Source organism: Xiphophorus maculatus, chromosome 15 (genome assembly GCF_002775205.1).
Source record: "Xiphophorus maculatus strain JP 163 A chromosome 15, X_maculatus-5.0-male, whole genome shotgun sequence".
Taxonomy (NCBI): Eukaryota; Metazoa; Chordata; class Actinopteri; order Cyprinodontiformes; family Poeciliidae; genus Xiphophorus; species Xiphophorus maculatus.
The window spans coordinates 7686033-7705243 of NC_036457.1; the positions used below are offsets into that span (position 1 = coordinate 7686033).

At 38.5% G+C, this 19211-nt stretch overlaps 2 protein-coding genes across 2 annotated transcripts; one reads left to right on the top strand and one right to left on the bottom strand.

Annotated features, from left to right (window-relative positions):
- The first annotated feature begins 1519 nt into the window (after positions 1–1519).
- On the top strand, positions 1520–14340 carry tmem151b (transmembrane protein 151B). Its single transcript, XM_005803149.2, has 2 exons — positions 1520–2085; positions 8746–14340. The coding sequence occupies exons 1-2, from the start codon at positions 2002–2004 to the stop codon at positions 10186–10188; spliced, it is 1527 nt and encodes a 508-aa protein (XP_005803206.1). The 5' UTR covers positions 1520–2001; the 3' UTR covers positions 10189–14340.
- A 435-nt stretch (positions 14341–14775) lies between these two features.
- tcte1 (t-complex-associated-testis-expressed 1) lies at positions 14776–18910 on the bottom strand. The gene is made up of 4 exons (XM_005803150.2): positions 18784–18910; positions 18076–18653; positions 16895–17344; positions 14776–15490 (listed from the first exon to the last, which is right to left on the bottom strand). The coding sequence occupies exons 1-4, from the start codon at positions 18878–18880 to the stop codon at positions 15308–15310; spliced, it is 1308 nt and encodes a 435-aa protein (XP_005803207.1). The 5' UTR covers positions 18881–18910; the 3' UTR covers positions 14776–15307.
- Positions 18911–19211: the final 301 nt, after the last annotated feature.

The following is a 19211-nucleotide window of genomic DNA, read 5'->3' on the forward strand; positions in this document are numbered from 1 at the left end:
TGTTGCGAAAGAAACGGGGCTGTGTGCCGTGCATGACTGTGGTGAAAGGATTTTTATGTAAACAGAAGGAAGAAAATATTTTTTCATATGTGCTTAATCTCCCTATTGTCGTTTTTCTCCTTCTCACATGGCAAAAACAGATTATGGTGTCTCTATTGTCGCGGTGTTACATAAAACCAAAAGAAATATGAATTTTTTTCAGCTCAAGCTGCAGTGGTTTTATATGGATAATTCAGTTTTTGGAGCAAGCTGTAAAGAATGGGGAGATAATACTAGTTGGCAATGTTTTAATCAAAATACATAAACATTTTTTAGAATAAGAGTCAAAGTAGTTCTGAGAAACTGAATTTTTTTCTGGCATATTTTATGTGAAGTGTACAAACACTAAAATAAATGTGGCTAAGCTTGTTGTCATTTCAGGAGTATAAAGTACTACGTTTATGAAAAATAAAGAAAAAAGTGTTTGCTTTTTCCCTATAAAACTACTGTTACAATAAATGCAACCATTCTTTAATTTTGGTATAAGCAACATTCTCACAGTAAAACTACTAGATTATCAGCAAATCTAAAGTGGAAAATCTGTTTATACCATGCTACTGTATATGTTTAGCAAAAATTAAAATCGACTGCATTTTAATTTGCAGTATAACAACAGAACACACTAGCAAATAATGAAATAGGTTGCCGCTTCCAATTTATTTTTGGGATTTTCACTCCGTTTCCATTATTTGTGCTTGTTTTCTATGAGATGTTTCAGCCTCCTCCTAGTTGAAACAGAGAGACTCATACAGCAAAGCTTGTGTTTGTGCCCAGTGGAACATCAACATGTGGCAGGAGGTAAGTATAATCAAACCCACAGCTTTTGGATTACAAAACAACTACTCTTCCCACTGAGCCGCAGTCAACCACATGTAACGTTAAGTTTCATTCTCAGTTTTTCAGCATTTTTCAGCAATAAGAACACCAGGAAGCATCAATTATCGTTTTTGGCAGCTTACTCTGCATTTTTAACACCATCCTGGAGATTTAAGATTGTTCAACTGTTGCTGTAGATACATTTTAGCTTTAACCTTTATTTTATTTACAAAAAGCTAATGAATTGTTGTTGCCAGCAAGCCACCTTTGTGACAGATTATATAGATTATAGATGGTGAATAAGAAGGTTTTTAGGGTTTTGAATGTATTGCAAAACTTTACATGTCAGGTACTGTTTAACCTCTTGCAACTCATTTGCAAATGGATTAACTCAAAAATCTTTGTAGAAATCTGTCAAGAGTTGCTGTATTTCTCTTCCTCTTCTGACGTCAAGCAAAAAAAAGTGCATTATTTCTCTTTCAATGCACGTTTTGAACACAATGTAACTAGTGATCTTGCAGGAGAAATCAACATGTCATAACCCAGCTTTGTATGTTTTTGTCAGCGCACTTTTTTTTTTAGTGCGAAAAAAAAAGACAACAAAAAAACGACACTACTGGGTTTAATCTTTAAGCCTATAAGGTTGTTATCTGTACCTCGCAGCCAGAGCGCGTCTTCAGTGGTGTGCAGAGGGTGGTTCCCTGTGCAGCAGCGCCTCTCCGCGCTCCTACGTGTATTATTTACATTGTACTGTCGGGCTGGCTGCTCACACGTGTCCCACCGTCTCGCCTCTTTGTCCTGCATCACACTTTCACTGACTCCACCGTCAGCGACGGAGAGAAGCTGACTGCATGCCGCGTTTGCGCTTTCCTTGCACTGCTTATCGTGCAGCGGACTGCTCAGCCTTTTGATTGGATTCCTTTTCAATAAAGCGGAACGCTTCCCACCTGAAAGAAGGAAAGAAAGCAGGAAAAACAGAGGCAGGGATGCTGCATCTCTCCAGCCCTTGTCCTCTGGTTCCGGACGGACTGGGACGGGTCAGATGACGTGCGGAGGGGGTTCTCCGGGTATTTATGTTTCGCCCTGCGCTGAAAAAGACCCATCCCACCGGGAGATCCATGCTCCGGCTTTTGTGTCGCTGTCATCATGTCCCCAGCATCGGCTCCAGAGGCCAGTGAGAGCAGCACAACCACGGTCCAAGAGGAGGCAGCGGCCAGTCCCAGGGAGGAGGTAAGAAGCTGTTCGCAGTGTTTAGATCACTCCAGATCAATGAGAGGAATAAATGAATACAGCCTTTAATCGGTTTGACTGATTTAATTAATAGGCTACCGGGATAGGTCTCTGCAGGCTAATGAAAACAACCTGATTAGGGTTTAAGTGGAGTCAGTGACTGTACAAAGGCCATTGCTGTGCATCTTTCAAAATGAGGCTCAGTGAGCCTCATTGGGGATCCTGAAGTGGATCCCAACAGGCAATCAAAGGTGTGAAAAGAAGAAAAACAAAGAAAGGGCCACACAAGAGCAAAATATACTCTGGCAGCGAAATATTTGATTTCCTCACTATAAAAACACGCAATTACTCATATGATTGCATGTAACTAAACTTGTTATTGATGAGTTGGCTGCATTTTTAAAATGCAGCCAACTATAATATCACATCTTTCTTGGAGACTGCTGGATAAGTTACACATCCATTACACAAGAGGCTTTTTATGTAACCTAGCTGTTCTTATTATGTCAAGAAAAAGTATCCTTGAATGTGTGAGACATTTATTTAAAGGCACAATGAAGGGGTTTTTTTTTTCCACTCAGGAAGACTGCTGTCCTGATTTGAACTGAGCGCATAAAGTATCATCTCAAACTGTGGAGGCTTTTGTAGAATATACCGTAAGCTGGTGAGATACACAAGAAAATTCAAAATGTAAGTTTTCTGTCTATTTCTGTTTTCTTTATATTTGGCTGTAAAATGAATGCAAGGGCTAATCAATGACTAAAAAAGGCAAATTGAAATAATGTCATGAAATACATTTTCCTTAAAAATTGGAGATTTCTGAATTATTACAAATATTATTATAATGTCTAGAGAAGCTGGTTACTCACAGGGTGTTGTATTCAAGCACATTAGTAGAATGTTTAGTGGAAGGAAAAAGTGTGGTTGCAAAAAAAAAAGAAAGTTTCAACAGCTAACACACACTGAAGTATCCAGGACATGGAATGCCAGTGTTGGATTTATTGTGTTAATCTACTTCTGAACCAGATACAACATATAAAAGTAAATTTTAGCATTTTAGTTGGAAAACAAGATGTCTCCAGACATCCCAGAGTCTGGAGACAGAGTGGAGAAAAACATAACCCAAGGTGCTTGAAATCAAGTGTGAAGTTTCCAGTCAGTGAGAGTTTAAGAATCCATGTCATCTGCTGTTGTTGGTCCGTCTGCGTTTTATCAAATCCAGAGTCAGTGCAGAAGCCTACCTGGACATTTTAGAACAGTTCACATGTCCCTCCTCTGAAAAGTTTTAAAGAGACGGTGGTTTGTTTTTCCATCAGGACTTGGCACCTCCCCACACTAAATAATGATTCCAACACTGTGACTGATTAACTAGCTAACCAACCTGAGACAAACCTCATAGTGAATCTATTTTTGAACTGAATTTCAGAAATAAGCACATTGTTGATGATATTCTGAGATTCAGTCCTCCAGACTCTTGAATGCAAAGCATCGACAGAATACCAGTATGATGTAAATGTTGATGATGAGGGCAAATGTTTCTGAAATCTGTAGTGAGTTTAACCCGTTTAACCCTTCGAGGCATTCTTGTGTAGCAGTTTGGTGTTATTTACTAAGTGCAGGGTTTTTTCTTTGTTATTGTAACAGAAATGTCTGCCCTACAGTGTTTATAATGCTGAGTCATTTCCTTTCCTTCGCCTCTATCGGCTCTAATGACCAGCTCTTTCATGTTTTCAGGCTGTGGATATTTAATTGGCATCTCATTTGTTGCGACTAAAATTTCTGTGTAATGTTCCTTTCACATCAGACCTGATCAGTTTCATCTAGAAAACAATCTTTTACTGCACACAGGTGCATTTATTTCCAAATTTCTTACACTCCAGAATAAAGTACGCATAAACATCATTGCCTTTGGTGTTTGAACAGAGCTTGTAAAATGTAACATGAGCCTAAAAGTATGTCATGTTGCATTGATTATTATCAGTGGAGTAAGAGCAGGGTTCTGTTGAGTAAATAGTCTTCCTGCAACTGGTTTATCTCAGTAGGGAGTTTCACTGTTTATCCCCTTTCCCCTGCAGGATGTTGCCTTATAGGTTGGCAAGACACTTGGGGATCATGTGACCAGGGTGGGGAGGATAACGGTTGGAGTGAAAAAACATCTATTATTTATGTTTGTCTGTCACTCAGAGAGCACAGAACCAATATGTCGGATTCATTATGAAACTAATGCATTAAACATGTAGAGTGCAAAAGTATTAGTCACGACCTGATTTAACAAGTCTAATGTAAATTATTTTGCTAGTGTCTCGCCTTCCTGAGGCTTTTGAATCTCAGTAGCTCTTCAGATTGGCTGTTAATGCTGCCGTTGTGACCCGCTTTTCTCTGGGGTGATGAATGATGCCATCGGCTTCATGCTACAGAAGCCAAATAAATGTTTGGCTTTATAGCTGAACCCTGCCACTGGCACCGCTGGTTGCTAACTATTTTACTGAATTGTAAGTACACTTATTACTTATTCTACTGCAGTAATTTAATCTCAAAGTAAAGAATAAATAAAAACCCAGTCTTTCTTTTTGAAACAGTTATTTTACAAAATCACATATGCCTTGAATAATTCATGTAAAATACATGTAGCTGAAGCCTTTTTAACATTTATAATATTTATATAGAACAGCTTTTTCTGAAGTATAGGTCTGAGGTGAAATAACAGATGAAGATATCCTACTGTTAGATACAGTGGATAACCTGTAATGCTACAACCCCTGGCAAAAAGTATGGAATCACCAGTCTTGGATGAGCACTCATTCAGACATTTCATGCTGTAAAACAAACTCAGATCAAAAACATGATACAATATTAAGGTCGTTCCAAAGTGCAACGTGTTGGCCTTCAGGAACACTCAAAGAAATGAAGAGAAAACATTGTGGAAGTCAGTGAATGATACTTTTATTGACCAAACACAGGGAAATAAATATGGAATCACTCAATTCTGAGGAAAAAAGTATGGAATCATGAAAAACGCATAAACAAAAGACCATTCAAAATACATCACTAGTATTTAGTTGCACCACCTTTGGCTTTTATAACAGCTTTCAGTCTGTGAGGCATGGACTTGATGAGTGACAAACAGTATTCTGCATCAATTTGGTGCCAACTCTCTTTGATAGCAGTTGCCAGATCAGCTTTGCTGGTTGGACCCTTCTTGTGGACCATTTTTTTCAATCTCCACCACAGGTTTTCAATTGGGTTGAGATCTGGACTATTTGCAGGCCATGACATCGACTGAATGTGTCTTTCTTCAAGGAATGCCTTCACTGTTTTTGCCCGATGGCACGATGCATTGTCATCTTGGAAAATTATTTCATCATCACCAAACATCTGTTCAATTGAAGGGATGAGAAAACTGTCCAAAATGTCAATGTAAACTTGTGCATTGATAGAAGAATTAACCACAGTCATCTCCCCAGTGCCTTTGCCTGACATGCAGCCCCATATCATCAAGGACTGTGGAAATTTGGTTGTTTTCTTCAGGCAGGCCTCTTCATAAATCTCACTGGAACGGCACCAAACAAAAGTTCCAGCATCATCACCTTGTCCAATGCAGATTCTTGACTCATCACTGAAGACAACTTTCATCCAGTCATCCACAGTCCATGATTGCCTCTCCTTAGCCCATTGGAGTCTCGTTCTTTTATGTTTAGGTGTCAATGCTGGTTTTCGTTTAGCTTTCCTGTATTGAAATCCCATCTCCTTTAGGCGATTTCTTACGGTTCGGTCACATACATTGACTCCAACTTCCTCCCATTTATGCTTCATCTGTTTAGTTGTACTTTTTCGGTTTTCAAGACAAATGGCCTTAAGTTGTTTGTCTTGACGCTTTGATGTCTGTCTTGGTCTACCAGTACGCTTGGCTTTAACAACCATTCCATGCTGTTTGTATTTGGTCCATATCTTGGATACAGCTGACTGTGAACAGCCCACATCTTTAGCAACCATGCGTGAAGGGTTACCTTCTTCAAGACGTTTCACAATCCTCTCTTTTGTTTCAAGGGACATTTCTCTTGTTGGAGCCATGGTTCTCACCACTCCACTTCGTCCAGCAGCCCTCCAAGGTGTCATGACTGCAGGTGTTTTGAACTGCACACTAACGGGCACATCTAATCTGGGGCAGGTGTCCATTTAGGGAAAGGAAATAGACTGGGTGTGTCCTTTTTTTTCTACCTCCAATTTGAGTGATTCCACACTTTTTTCCTCAGAATTGAGTGATTCCATATTTATTTCCCTGTGCTTGGTCAATAAAAGTATCATTCACTGACTTCCACAATATTTTCTCTTCATTTCTTTGAGTGTTCCTGAAGACCAACACGTTGCACTTTGGAACGACCTTAATATTGTATCATGTTTTTGATCTGAGTTTGTTTTACAGCATGAAATGTCTGAATGAGTGCTCATCCAAGACTGGTGATTCCATACTTTTTGCCAGGGGTTGTACTTTTCTTGCAATCTTGTAAAATCCACATTATAATGGACTATTTAAAACATAAAGACATTTTAAATGAAAATCTGAGCATCTGAAAGAAACTTTTAAACGGATTTTCGTAGGCGTTTTAGCTGGATAATAATCTAAAACTTATATGGGTAAATCAACCCAGAATAGGATGAAAAGGAACACATTCAGCTTTCTTTCTTTCTTAGCTATTTCAGTACTCATACCTAAATCCCAGGACTACGATAGAGATATTCAGCAGCAAACACTCAAGGTGGATTTGGGATACAACATATAATAAATATTTATATGTTTTTTCACTTAAAAAAAAGAGACTGCCATAACAAAAATATTAATCTAGATATTGAGTGTTTTTGGACACTGTTCATATCATCTAAGATGGCAAGATTTCAACCAGTCAACCCATTGCAGATCAAAGCAGGCTTATATGAGACACGGTTCATGCTAAAATAACAAAAATAAAACAACAATGTACTGGTTTTGCTGTTTTTATGGTAATTTTCACCAAGACCTACAGAAAAATCCACACAACTGCAGTAGTTGTTTTGATTGTTGTGAAATCTTACTTTTGTGTAGGTATGGACTGGTAAGAGATAATTACTGTATTATAACCTTCAATAAAAGTGGTTTCACTGTATGATAGTGTTTACAAAGATATTTAAATTAAACATGATCTAATTTCTTTTATTTAAAAAAAGAAAAACAAGCTGATATTTCTGCTGCAACTCACAAAATAACATTAATTAAGACAGTTATTATATCTTTTCTTTATAATTTATGTATTGCTATTTTGATATTATGCAAAAACATAGAAAAATGCAGTTTACTTCACACATGTCTGCTAATAGCTTCCAAATTAAAGCTTTACTAATAATAACTGTGGTGCATGGCATCCCTGCAACATTGCCATGTTTTTTTAGCAACCACACAGTAATTATCTGTGTTCTTTTACAAATGAGACATTTATAGACAAATGTTTCCTTTTTGTGAGCAAGAAAAAAAGTGTAGTAGCCTCCTTTTAGTCAGCTGACTGGCATTGCAGATCAGCAGAGAAAAAATTATGGGTTTTGGGACAGCAGTCTTCAAAACGATCTACCGAAAACCACCCCTTGCATACTTTTATGAAAAAACTGAGCCAAGAAACACATCACCTAAAAATGTGAGACAGTATCTCAGTTGATTGGACCAGAACAAATAGATAAAAATGCTGAGCAGAACAAACTTGGACACCAGGGTCCCCAACTCTTTTACCAAATGTATGTAAACCGATAGAAATGACAGCTGCTGATAATAAGCTTTTAGACTTGTCAGAAATATTTCCATTGCCAGTGTGTGAATCAGGTAATTGTTTATTGACTTGGACAGTTCAAAACATCAGGTAGGTTGATAGAACTCATGCATAAACTATACAAAAGCACTTATGAAGCAGAGGATTTTTATAAATATTTTAGTTGCATGAGCCACTACCTTTAACTTTTGTACTTACATGTTAGTTCATGTCAAGTCTTGTTATATTTTCTGTATTTAAAAGAAAATTCAAGTTTTGTATGATCTTGATGTTTCTACTGCTTTTATAAAAGCAAGTGCTTAAAAAAGCCACACAGCTTATTGCTATTTTTTATTTTTTAGCAATAAGTTAATGTCTTTTGATGTCTGGGAAATGAGCCATTTCAAAAACTTCCAGAATCTACCTTTACAAATCAGCAGGCACTGCCCATCACCTAGCAACCCCAGCAAAGCCCAGCCGGTCACCTGGCAACCCAAGTGGAGGTCCAGGACGTTTGGCCAGCTGATTTTGCAGCTGTATGCGCTGTACAACAGCTGCTTTTAAAGAAAAACAAGTAGTTTGTTGTTCACTTACCATCTAGAAGTCACTTGCTGCTGCTCTACTTCTGCTTTTCAGACAGATGTGTATTATTGCAAAACTGTTTGCAGCCATTTTCAAATTGAGCTGGGGGGTGTGGCCAGCAGCAGCTAATTTGGATTTAAAGTGACAAGAGGCTCTAAAACAGCTCATTCTGAAAGGGGCTCAAAATGGAGAGCAAAAAATGTAATGAACATGTTAGACCACAGACCTACCCTAACCTCTTTAAGGAAGCATAACACGTCACCTTTACTATTACTGCTGACTTCTGTTTGCCCTTCTTTTCTTGCAGCAGCATCCTCAGAAACAATCTCTGACCAAGTCTTTGTGCCAGGAGTCTCACTGGAAATGCCTACTGCTGTCCCTGTTGATGTATGGCTGCGTAGGAGTGATAGCCTGGTGCCAGGTGACCAAGGTCACGCGTCTCTCCTTCGACAGCGCCTACAAGGGAAAGTCCATGATGTTTCACGACAGTCCCTGCTCCAACGGCTACATTTACATCCCCCTGGCTTTCCTGGTCATGCTCTATGTGGTCTACCTTGTAGAGTGCTGGCATTGCTACGCCAGGAACGACCTGCTGTACAAGGTGGACGTGGACAGCGTGGCAGAGCGCATACAGAGAATGCAGCAGGCCACGCCCTGCATCTGGTGGAAGGCCATCAGCTACCACTATGTCAGGAGGACGCGGCAGGTGACGCGTTACCGCAACGGAGATGCATACACCACCACTCAGGTTTACCACGAGAGAGTGAACACGCATGTGGCTGAGACAGAGTTTGACTATGGGAACTGTGGTGTTAAGGACATCTCGAAGCAGCTGCTAGGTTTGGAGGGATTCCCCATTAGCAGGCTCAGGTTCACGAAGTGTTTTAGCTTTGCCAATGTGGAGTCAGAAAACACCTACCTGACGCAGCGGGCTCGCTTCTTTACAGAAAACGAGGGCCTGGATGATTACATGGAGGCCCGCGAGGGGATGCACTTAAAGAATGTGGACTTTAAGGAGCACATGATTGCCTTTTCTGACCTGAACCATCCTCCCTGGTATGCTTCCAACTCTGCTTTCTGGGTGGCAGCTGCGTTCACTTTCTCTTGGCCGTTGCGAGTGCTGACGGAGTACCGTACAGCCTGCGTGCACTACCACGTGGAGAAGCTATTCGGCTTTGACTATGTGCCAGCAACGCCATCCGAGGAGCGTCCGTATTGCCGACACATCCCACGGGTCAACACCATCGACAGCACGGAGCTAGAGTGGCACATCCGCTCCAACCAGCAGCTGGTGCCCAGCTACTCGGAGGCAGTCCTGATGGATCTAGCCCAGCTTTCTGGGAGCTGCAACAGCTACTCCACAAGTGGACGGTACGGCAGCTTCAGGCAGAATTGTGAACGCTGCCACCGCGCCATCAGCAGCTCCTCCATCTTCTCCCGCAGCGCCCTGAGCATTTGCAACACAGCAAGCCCTCGTATCCCCTTCAGCGCCAGTCGCTTCTCCCTAGGCCGGCTGTATGGGTCCAGGCGGAGCTGCCTGTGGAGGAGCAGCGGGAGCCTGAATGAGCAGTCCTGTCCCACCGAGAGCACTCGCTGTCTGTCAGGTCAGCAGACTAATGAGGAGAACCCTCCGGCCTATCAGGATGCTCTGTGCTTTCCTGTGCTCATTGTGCATCGCAACGAAGGGTGTCTCAATCACGACCACCGCTCTTTGCACAGGAATGGCTCCTGTGTGGAGACGTCCCTTTGACTCACAGCTAGCCCAATGTGATGACACAAACTGAGGGTGAGAAACATCTTTAACCCTGGCTTGCGAGGGTGTGTACATTTACAATGCTTTGTGAGTATGCTAAGTGAGTACTTACATTTTGGTCAAAATGTGACCAAAATGTGGTCATATTCTGGCCACATTACAATCCAAAACTTCAGCACAACACAAGTTAGTCCATGACAGTGAAGTGGAAGGAAAATCCTCCATCCACCATTTTGTACAGGCAGAGTACAGCGAGGACAATCCAGTCCGTCTCAGGGCATCATGACAGATTCATGCATACACAGACTCACGGCCATTCTAAGAGCACTTTGATAATTTAACCTAATTTGCATGTTTTCATACAGAGGGAGGAAGCAGGAGTACCTGAAGAGAACCCAAGGACATGCAAATTATATGCAAAAAGGCTCCAGACTGGATTTGAACACCTGCACATAGACAGGTCAGAAAAAAACATTGTGGAGAATTTTAATGTAGGATTAGGCCCCAAACTTTGAACATCACTTTAAGCAATCATCAATTCATCATAAGAGTAGTAAATATACAGCCAAAGCTATATGGAAATTGATTAAATCATAGCATATTTATGGCCTAAGTCCCATTGAGAAACTATGGCAAGACTAGAAGATTTATGTTCGCCAACACTAACCATTCAGTCTGACTGTGAATGAGCAAAAATGTCAGTCTCTAAGTTTGCAAAGCTGGTAGAGAGATATTCCCAAATGACTTAGCTGTAATCACAGCATTCACTTAGGAGGACTGGATCCTTGCATACCACACTTTTAATACTTTACTTGTAGAAAAAAATTATCATTTTCCTTCCACTTCAAAATTATGCACTAATTTGTCTTGGTCTATAGCAAAAAATCCCAATAAAAACACTGAAGTTTTCAAGTTTGTAATGTAAAAAAATGTGAAGCATTCAAGTGATATGAATACCTCCTTAGCAGTCTGTATGTCTTTACCATAAGATTAACCTGCAGGTTATAACAAGATTTGTTCAGACCTTTACTGGTACAGATAAAAAAGAAAAAATTCTGATAAGTTTGGCACAGATAACCATTAGAAGGCTTTAATCAACCAAGCTGTTCTCAGCACTCTATCGAGTGTCTACTTTGAAATGTCACATTGGTGAATGAGTGTCTTGGTAATCTTTCTTCAATTCGGACAAATTAGGAGTTTGATAAGAAGTGAAAAATTTGCAATACGTTACTGATGCACAAGTGAAACAACAAACACACTGAGATATTAATAGAGACATACACATTGCATGAGTCATGTGACTCACGAGGAAAAATACAGACATGAACGAAACTCAGCAGTTTCCTTATAAAATGCACCTCTGATGAGCTCATCAGTCAAGCCTACATAGAAAATCGAAATAAAACTCAAATTGTGGACATATTCATTCAAGGTCAGCACAGATAAAAAAAAAACTTTTAAGTGTCTGGTAGAGATAAAGCATCTAGTGAACGGAAATCAGCATGTTTGCAATGACATTATACTCCCTTCCATGCCAAATACAGAACAGGAGGAGGATGAATAATTTAGTGGATGAAGGACATGAGAACTCTAAACAGAATCATCAATTCAAACTGTGTCTTTTTTTATTTCACATTTGACAGTTCTACTCAGGCTACCTCTTCGTTTAAGTGCCTAACATCAACCATTTCCAAGAAACATCCGCTTTCGCAATCTGAACCATCTCATCTCAGCTTCTACCCAATAAAACTACAGAACAACAGCCTGTGGTATGTCACAGACACGTTGGTCTTCTGATGTCATCGTTGTTGAAAATGGCATCTTCCTATAAGTCGGGTCAAACGCTCTTTCTCGTGTTTTTCAAAAGACGATGAATAAATCAAAAATGACTTTCAAGATAATGTAACACAGATATTGTTTTGTGAGCTCTGCGCTGCTGCTGATGCATATCAGAGAGGCAGCCAGAAAGCTTGTCATGTAACTCTAAAAACAGGCCTGGACTTGACACTGTTAGTGACACATTCAATAAGATGACAGGATTACATGAAAACAAGACTTAGATGTACTTCCTTTTATCCCTAAGGACAACCAAAACATATATGATATAGCATAGACCTAAAATAAGAGCACAGGCCTGTAATGTGAAGATTTCCTTTCTAAATGTAAAATATAAAGAATAACATTGCAATTGCTAAAGGTTTTCAGCGACATTGAGTGTAAACGTAGTGTAGTTTGCCTTTTTTATCCTTCTTCAGTAGCTGTGAGTTGTAACACACAAAAGTAGTAAAATATCAAAAAGATATTTATAGTTTGTCAATAACTTTGAATACAAAGGGGTTTCTTATTCATTTAAATCAGTTTGCTGTCAGTGACACTGTCCTTCTCATCACGTACTAATCCATTAACGGTATTTGTCTGTGCTCAATCTGTCACTGACTGTATTCCACATGAGGTGTTATGTTTGGAACTAGCTTAATAGCAATACCTAAAATACATAAAAAATAAGAACTGAGGCTGGATTAAAGATTCTTTCAAACCTCAATTGTATTAATAGCACCTATGCAAGTCCCGCCAACCTCAGGATAGTGTGAGACAATGAGTTTGCTTGCAACAACATTCCTGCTGATATTTCTTTCTCTTTTCATTGTGATGCGAGTGAAGTTGTGCAGAAGTTGTGTTTTTCTAGTTCCAAGATGGAAGAATCAAATCAAACATCCCCTGAAGTCTAAATTGAAACTCCATAAGTCAAAGGCAGTGTCCAATTTCAATACCCGATATGGCTGCCATACAGATAACAACATTGTGGCTAACAGAGAGACTGTACAAACGCTATTTGTGAACTATCTTATTTAGCTTTAGGACATTTAAAAGGGAAAGAAATACAGTTTTATTGGCTTAAATAACAGCTAGTTGTTAGCACTTTTAATGTATTTAGGGTATTTTTTTTATAGGAGCAATCATTGGGAATGTAAAACCCAAATGTCCCACAATTAAAGGGTGACAGCATGCCATCTATGTAATTGTTGCAAGTTACCATCTTCAGCTAATGCAAAATAAAAATATTTGATGTAGATTAATATTATTTTAATTTTCAACAAAAATGTCTGAGTGGTGAAGGGTTGGGTCATGTCTCAGCATGAATTATGCTAAAACCAATTAAATTTGATGACCACTACATAAATTATCCAATCCCATTTTCTAATTTATTATCATTCGGCCAAGCCAACAATAATGATCGCGATGTCTGATTATGGTTATTTGTAAAAAATAAAAATTATTTGAGGAGATTTGTTTACGGGTGCATTGTTTACATTAAATGTGACAAACAAAATCTGCTTGGTGCATAAGCCAGCCTGAAAGGCCAATAGCTTCCCTCTGTTAGAATAAAAGATTTTGTCATGCAAAGCACTAAACCCTTTATTGTGTCTGGCAAGCATATTAGTTTGTAGCAATAGATTGTACTGTTTCTGTCCAGAATGCTTTGGGGCTCATCTTTTTATATCTGTATAAATTGCTGTATGTAGGGCAGAGAGGCTTTGTACTGTAAATAAGATAGAGTTGAGAATAATGACTGTTCTTGTGGATCTTTAGCTGAATGTTTCGCTCACACACAGAAACACTGAGGCAAAGGCAGCAGGAGAAACTTTTGACATCCAGGTGTTTAATCTTGACAAGCTATTCTATCCTTAGTGCAACACAGCTGATACCAACTTCATGTGAACTTTAATTAATCTTCTGAGTAGTTTTTGTTCCTTTAACCACACTTATGAATCACTTGAATGCACTCCTTCAGCTAGGTAAGCTGCCATGTTTGAAATGGCGGCAAAAGATGGTGCATTCACACTTGAACACATACAGCACGGTCTTTTTGTTAGCCTCAAACGACCTCAAAAGGTTAGGAGTCATTGAGGTTATATTTCTTTTACCTTTGATTTTTTTTTTTTTTTTTGGGAAGGTTAAAATAATTTATGTTTATTTACTGTCATGAATCGCACTACTTGATTTACTACCTGTTGAAAATGTTGAGTGAAGACATTTTTGTGTATTTCAGTATCACCACAAAGCTGCCTTGATGTTACATGAGGACTAAATACCAAATATCTGTTCAAAACTGGATAAAAATTTCAATAAATGAAAATGCTCACTAAATCTGTTCTGTTTTTATCTGTATCGTAACGAGGAGAGGGTGACTCGATGTTATTTCATAATGCTTTTGTTATTATCCTTCCCATCAAGTCTGACAGACGCCACATCATGATTCTGCCACCACCATGTTTCACTGCAGGGATTCTCTGCAGAGTTAGTTTTCAGGACTTTCTGTTTTTTTGTAGATAGCCATATTTTTGTAGCTTTGCAGTTTTGAACAGTTCATTTTAGTATGAATTGTTAAAAAATTCTGCTAGAAACATGATAAGCAGGACTCATACCTGACTTTCTGGTGTGTTTGTCACAAAAGTGCTGCATCCATACTGAGATTAAATTACATAACTTTATAGAGGGGCGTCAGAAATGACAATGAATGCCACATTTTTCAGGCTTTTTATTTGTAAAATATATTGAAAATTCTGTATCACTTTTCTTCCATTTAAAAATCATGAGCTTTTTGTTGTCTCAGTTGCAATACATTGAAATGTGTGTGTCAAAATGTAATGGTGAGTTAATAGTGGCTTTTTTTCTAAGGTACTATAACTTTTTCTTGTTTATTAGGCCTCATAACAAAGTATCAAACATTTCCAGATTTTGTTACTTGTTCCTGCACAGCATGATGCATGTTCATGGTGCTGTGGTGATATAGCCTCTTTTTCAAAGCTGTGGCTCACTTTTTCAAGTTACTTTGCCTTAAATTGTCACCATTTTCAATGTTAATGTGAACACATGCTTACAACATTAGAAATCCTGCAGAATGGTTTGTTTGGTTCATAAATTTATATGCTAAAAATATTTTTTAACCACAAATATGCTACATTTTAAAAAACATCTAACAAACAAACCTAAAATTCAGAAAGGTAGGTAAATCCTTAAAATTAAAGTTAAAAGTGTATGAAGTAGTGTTTGAAAGAAGGTTTAAGATACAGATATGGAGTAAGACTCTGTATCTGATAAATGCAGGTTTGTATTAAAGATAGATGGTACTTTTTCTCCTCTGCTGAACTTCCTTATCCCAGTCTGCACACTGATTGTCCCAAATTGCCTTGTTAATGGAGGCAGAATTAGTCTCATCAATGTCTGTCTGGCGGATATCACATTCTGTTAGAGTGCTGTTGTGAACCATCGCCTCTGCCAAAGCTTTACCTCCGATCTGCACAAACACAAGACACAGACGCACATGTACTGTTGGTGATGTAACAAAGAAACACAATGTTTGTGATACATCCCAGAATGTAACAGCTTTAAAGACACATTTGACAAACTTGTATAATCACCACTCCCTGCTCACACTTTCAGAACTGCATATTGCTGCTGCCACCAGTGACAAATAGTTGGTTTTCTTACACAGAAGCAGCCATTTCTATTTTTACAAAGATTGAACCAAGGACACAGATACTGATGGTATTACATTTCTGCTGTGTGGGTGACTTTTGATCCTCTGCAGTGTTTTCCAGACAGAGATACAGTATGCCATGAAATCTTTGAGAGGAGAGAGCGTGAGAGAGATAAAAAGTCAGAAATGTGTCCCATGGGAAAATACTTAACTCTGCTCTCCATTACTACATGTTTTCCACACGTGTCTATGAATAATTGAAAACCCGTGTACTTCACAGCCATTCTGGTTACTTCCAGCAGACATGCCTGTGCAGGCTGCACCAGTCATCAAGTGAAAACAAAGGAAGCTACTTTTCTACACTTTAGCTGCATAAACCAAGTTTTTAATGAGAAAGGTGTTTTCCAGCTACTTACAGTGCATCTGGAACGTATTCACAGCACTTCACTTTTTCCACATTTTGTTATGTTATGGCCTTAATCCAAATTGTATTTCTACATTCTCTTTCCTCAAAAATCTATGCACAAATACCTCATTATGACAATTTGGGAAAAAATCATCAGAACTGCCATTTCTTGGTTTTCTATTTTTAATAAATTTGCCAAACACTCAATAACTTTTCCTCAATTTGTTACTGATATGCGTGGAAAAAGAAAAGTATGGAAAAATATTTGAAATTGCATCCATCCATGTTTCTATAGTTAGAGCCTGAACACCATAAAAAAATAGCTGGTAAACCTCAGTATTAAGGGTTTTAAAATGTGTAAAGAAACAGCTTTGAGAACTTAAAAATTCTGTGAGAACATTTCTGGCTAAATTTTCACATGAAACATGTAGAATCACAGTTCTATAAAATATACTGCTCAAAAAAATAAAGGGAACACTTTAAGTGTTAAACACCTGTTTAAGTGTTCCCTTTATTTTTTTGAGCAGTGTACATCAATTAAATTGAAGTAGTACATCAGAGAAAGATTAACATGCATGACATTTCTGCTATTGGTGATCCAGGAAGTACTTTAGTATATTTCACACACCTTTCTGCTAAATTTGTCCTGATGTAGTAGTATTTAGCAAAGCCTTGAGACATGAATATTATGGTTAAATAGAACAGGTTTAAAAATTATTTTAACCCTTTTAAGAGGTACAAGTTTGCTTCAATTCACAAAAGAGCAAAAATAAAGTAGCTTTAAAGAGATAAATAATAACGATTTGTTAACTTACCTCTCCAAGGTTGTTGCAGGAGAGATTAAGGGTCTTCAGTGTTTCATTCTTTTGCAGCACTTTTGACAGCACAACAGCAGTTATGGAGGTCATATCATTACCTCCCAGGTGCAGGTATCTCAGAGTCGTGTTGTTCTGCAAGGCCTCGGCAATGGCCTCCCCACCTTCATCCTTCACCTGGTTCAGACGCAGGTTTAGGTACTGTAGAGTGGAATTGTTTGACAGAGCCTGAGCTAAGGCTTTGGCTCCATGGATGTCGATTTCATTGTTGCAAATGTTGAGTTTCTCCAGTTGGCCCTTGGAGAGCAACTCAGCAACAGACCTGGCACCAGCATCTCTGATGATGTTGTGGGATAAGTCGAGCTCTATCAGGGAAGGATGGTCCATAAGGCATCTCAGCAGCGGGCGACACTTTTTATCGTCAATTTGACTTTGACGAATCCTCAGAACCTGCAGACACATAATACCATACTATGAGGCTTTAAATAGTCAGCATAACTGCTGATTGAATGGTAATATTAAAGAAGAAATAAAAAAGCTAACTTATACTGAGCAACAGCTGTGTAAACCTTACACAAAAAAGTGACTAGAAATCTGGGAAACAGCTGGAAATGTCACGGAATTTGTAAATCTTAATTTTATCCTTTCAGACTGAGCCTAAAGTAAATGTTCTGTCCAGAAACTTTAAAAATTTTAACCACAAAAGCTGTGTAAATACCAAAAAAGGAGCTTGTAGACATGCCATTCACAGATATCTTCACTTTTTATACTTTTCTCACTTAAATGCTTCAGATCATCAAACTAATTTTACAATTAGACAAACAAATTACAGTTTTCATTAAGGGAAAAAAAGTAATTTAAGCAAACCTGACTTATGTGAAAAAGCAATTACCCTTAAACATGAAATATGGTGTTGCCACCTTTGAAGTCTCAATCATCTTTGCTAAAGTGAGCTTAAATGACCTGCTTAGAGAGCAGAAAGTTCAGGTTTAAGTCCGAACTGTGACAAGACCTCTCCAGAGGCAACAATTTTTATTTATTTTTGTGTGTGTGTGCGCCATGCAAGAATACCACAAAAAATGTGTAAATGAAAAGATACTTTTTTTCTTTTTTTTTACAGAACTGCAAATAAAATAAATGGCAATCTATTGTGTATAAACTGATGAGAGAAATGCGTTTACCTTTAGAGTTTTGCAGGCTTTAAAAGCTGTGGTGAGGGCTCTACAGTCCCTGTCGGTTATTTGGAACATTGACCATTCAAAGTTCATCCCACATTGTTTGATTTTATACGCCAAATGGAACTCTTCCAGGTGTATCAGCTCAGTCAACACAATCCCAAAGTCAAAATGACTAGCTGCCATATCATCTTCCTCCTCATTAGTAAGCATTACTACTTCATGCTGATCATCATCTCTCCCCTTCACAAACTTCCTTGAAGGCAGCAGCAGCTGTGTGATGTTCAACCTCTTGATATAATTTTTACAGAGAGGGAGCACATCAAGAATGACCTTAAACTCTGTTTCCTCTGGGACAAAAAGTTCGATCAAGTTCTCCAAGTGCCTTTCGAAGAACATTCGTTTCCAGCTGTGGCCATAGTGAGAAATGTCACAGATGTTCCACCGCTGCTGGCAGCACCGCTTCCAGAACACACCGTCAGGGACCAGGTTGGCAGTCACATGCAGAGGCAGGGAAAGAGACAACCTCGGCTGAATTGAATCTTTCAGCTGGGGTGTGAGTTTTTCAAATAAATGCTGATGATCTGTAACAGGCACAAATTTAAATTTAAGGTTAGTTCATAAAAAGAGGCACAAAAAGAGCAACACAATTCTAATATAGTGCAGGCTATGTAGTTCAGGTTGCTGTTCTTTAATAGGGTACAACAAAAATACCTTCAATTGTGTCTGCAATGCATCGTTGACATAGGTTGGACAAACTGGGAACCAAATCCAGGGACCAGTTTGGATCTTCGGCAATTATAATTCTCATTTTTATTTTGTTTTCCAATGGTTTGGATGGTTTCTGGAAAATTACAATGATATGGAACAAATTGAGGGTGTTTTAACATACTGTATATTCGATGTAAATTTTAACAAGCTGATATATATGAAAAATATATATAAATAATACAAATAAATCGAAATTTGTCATATTGAGCAGAAAAGTTTTGCAGTTCAAAACACTTTTGTAGATATCTTAAGAAATAAAACTAAATTACTGCTGTTAATGATTTCTTAATAAAGACCAAAGTGTCCACATTTTGGATATATCTCTATTCGCAGAAGAAGTAAAAAAAAAACACTTGCTAATGACATAAAAG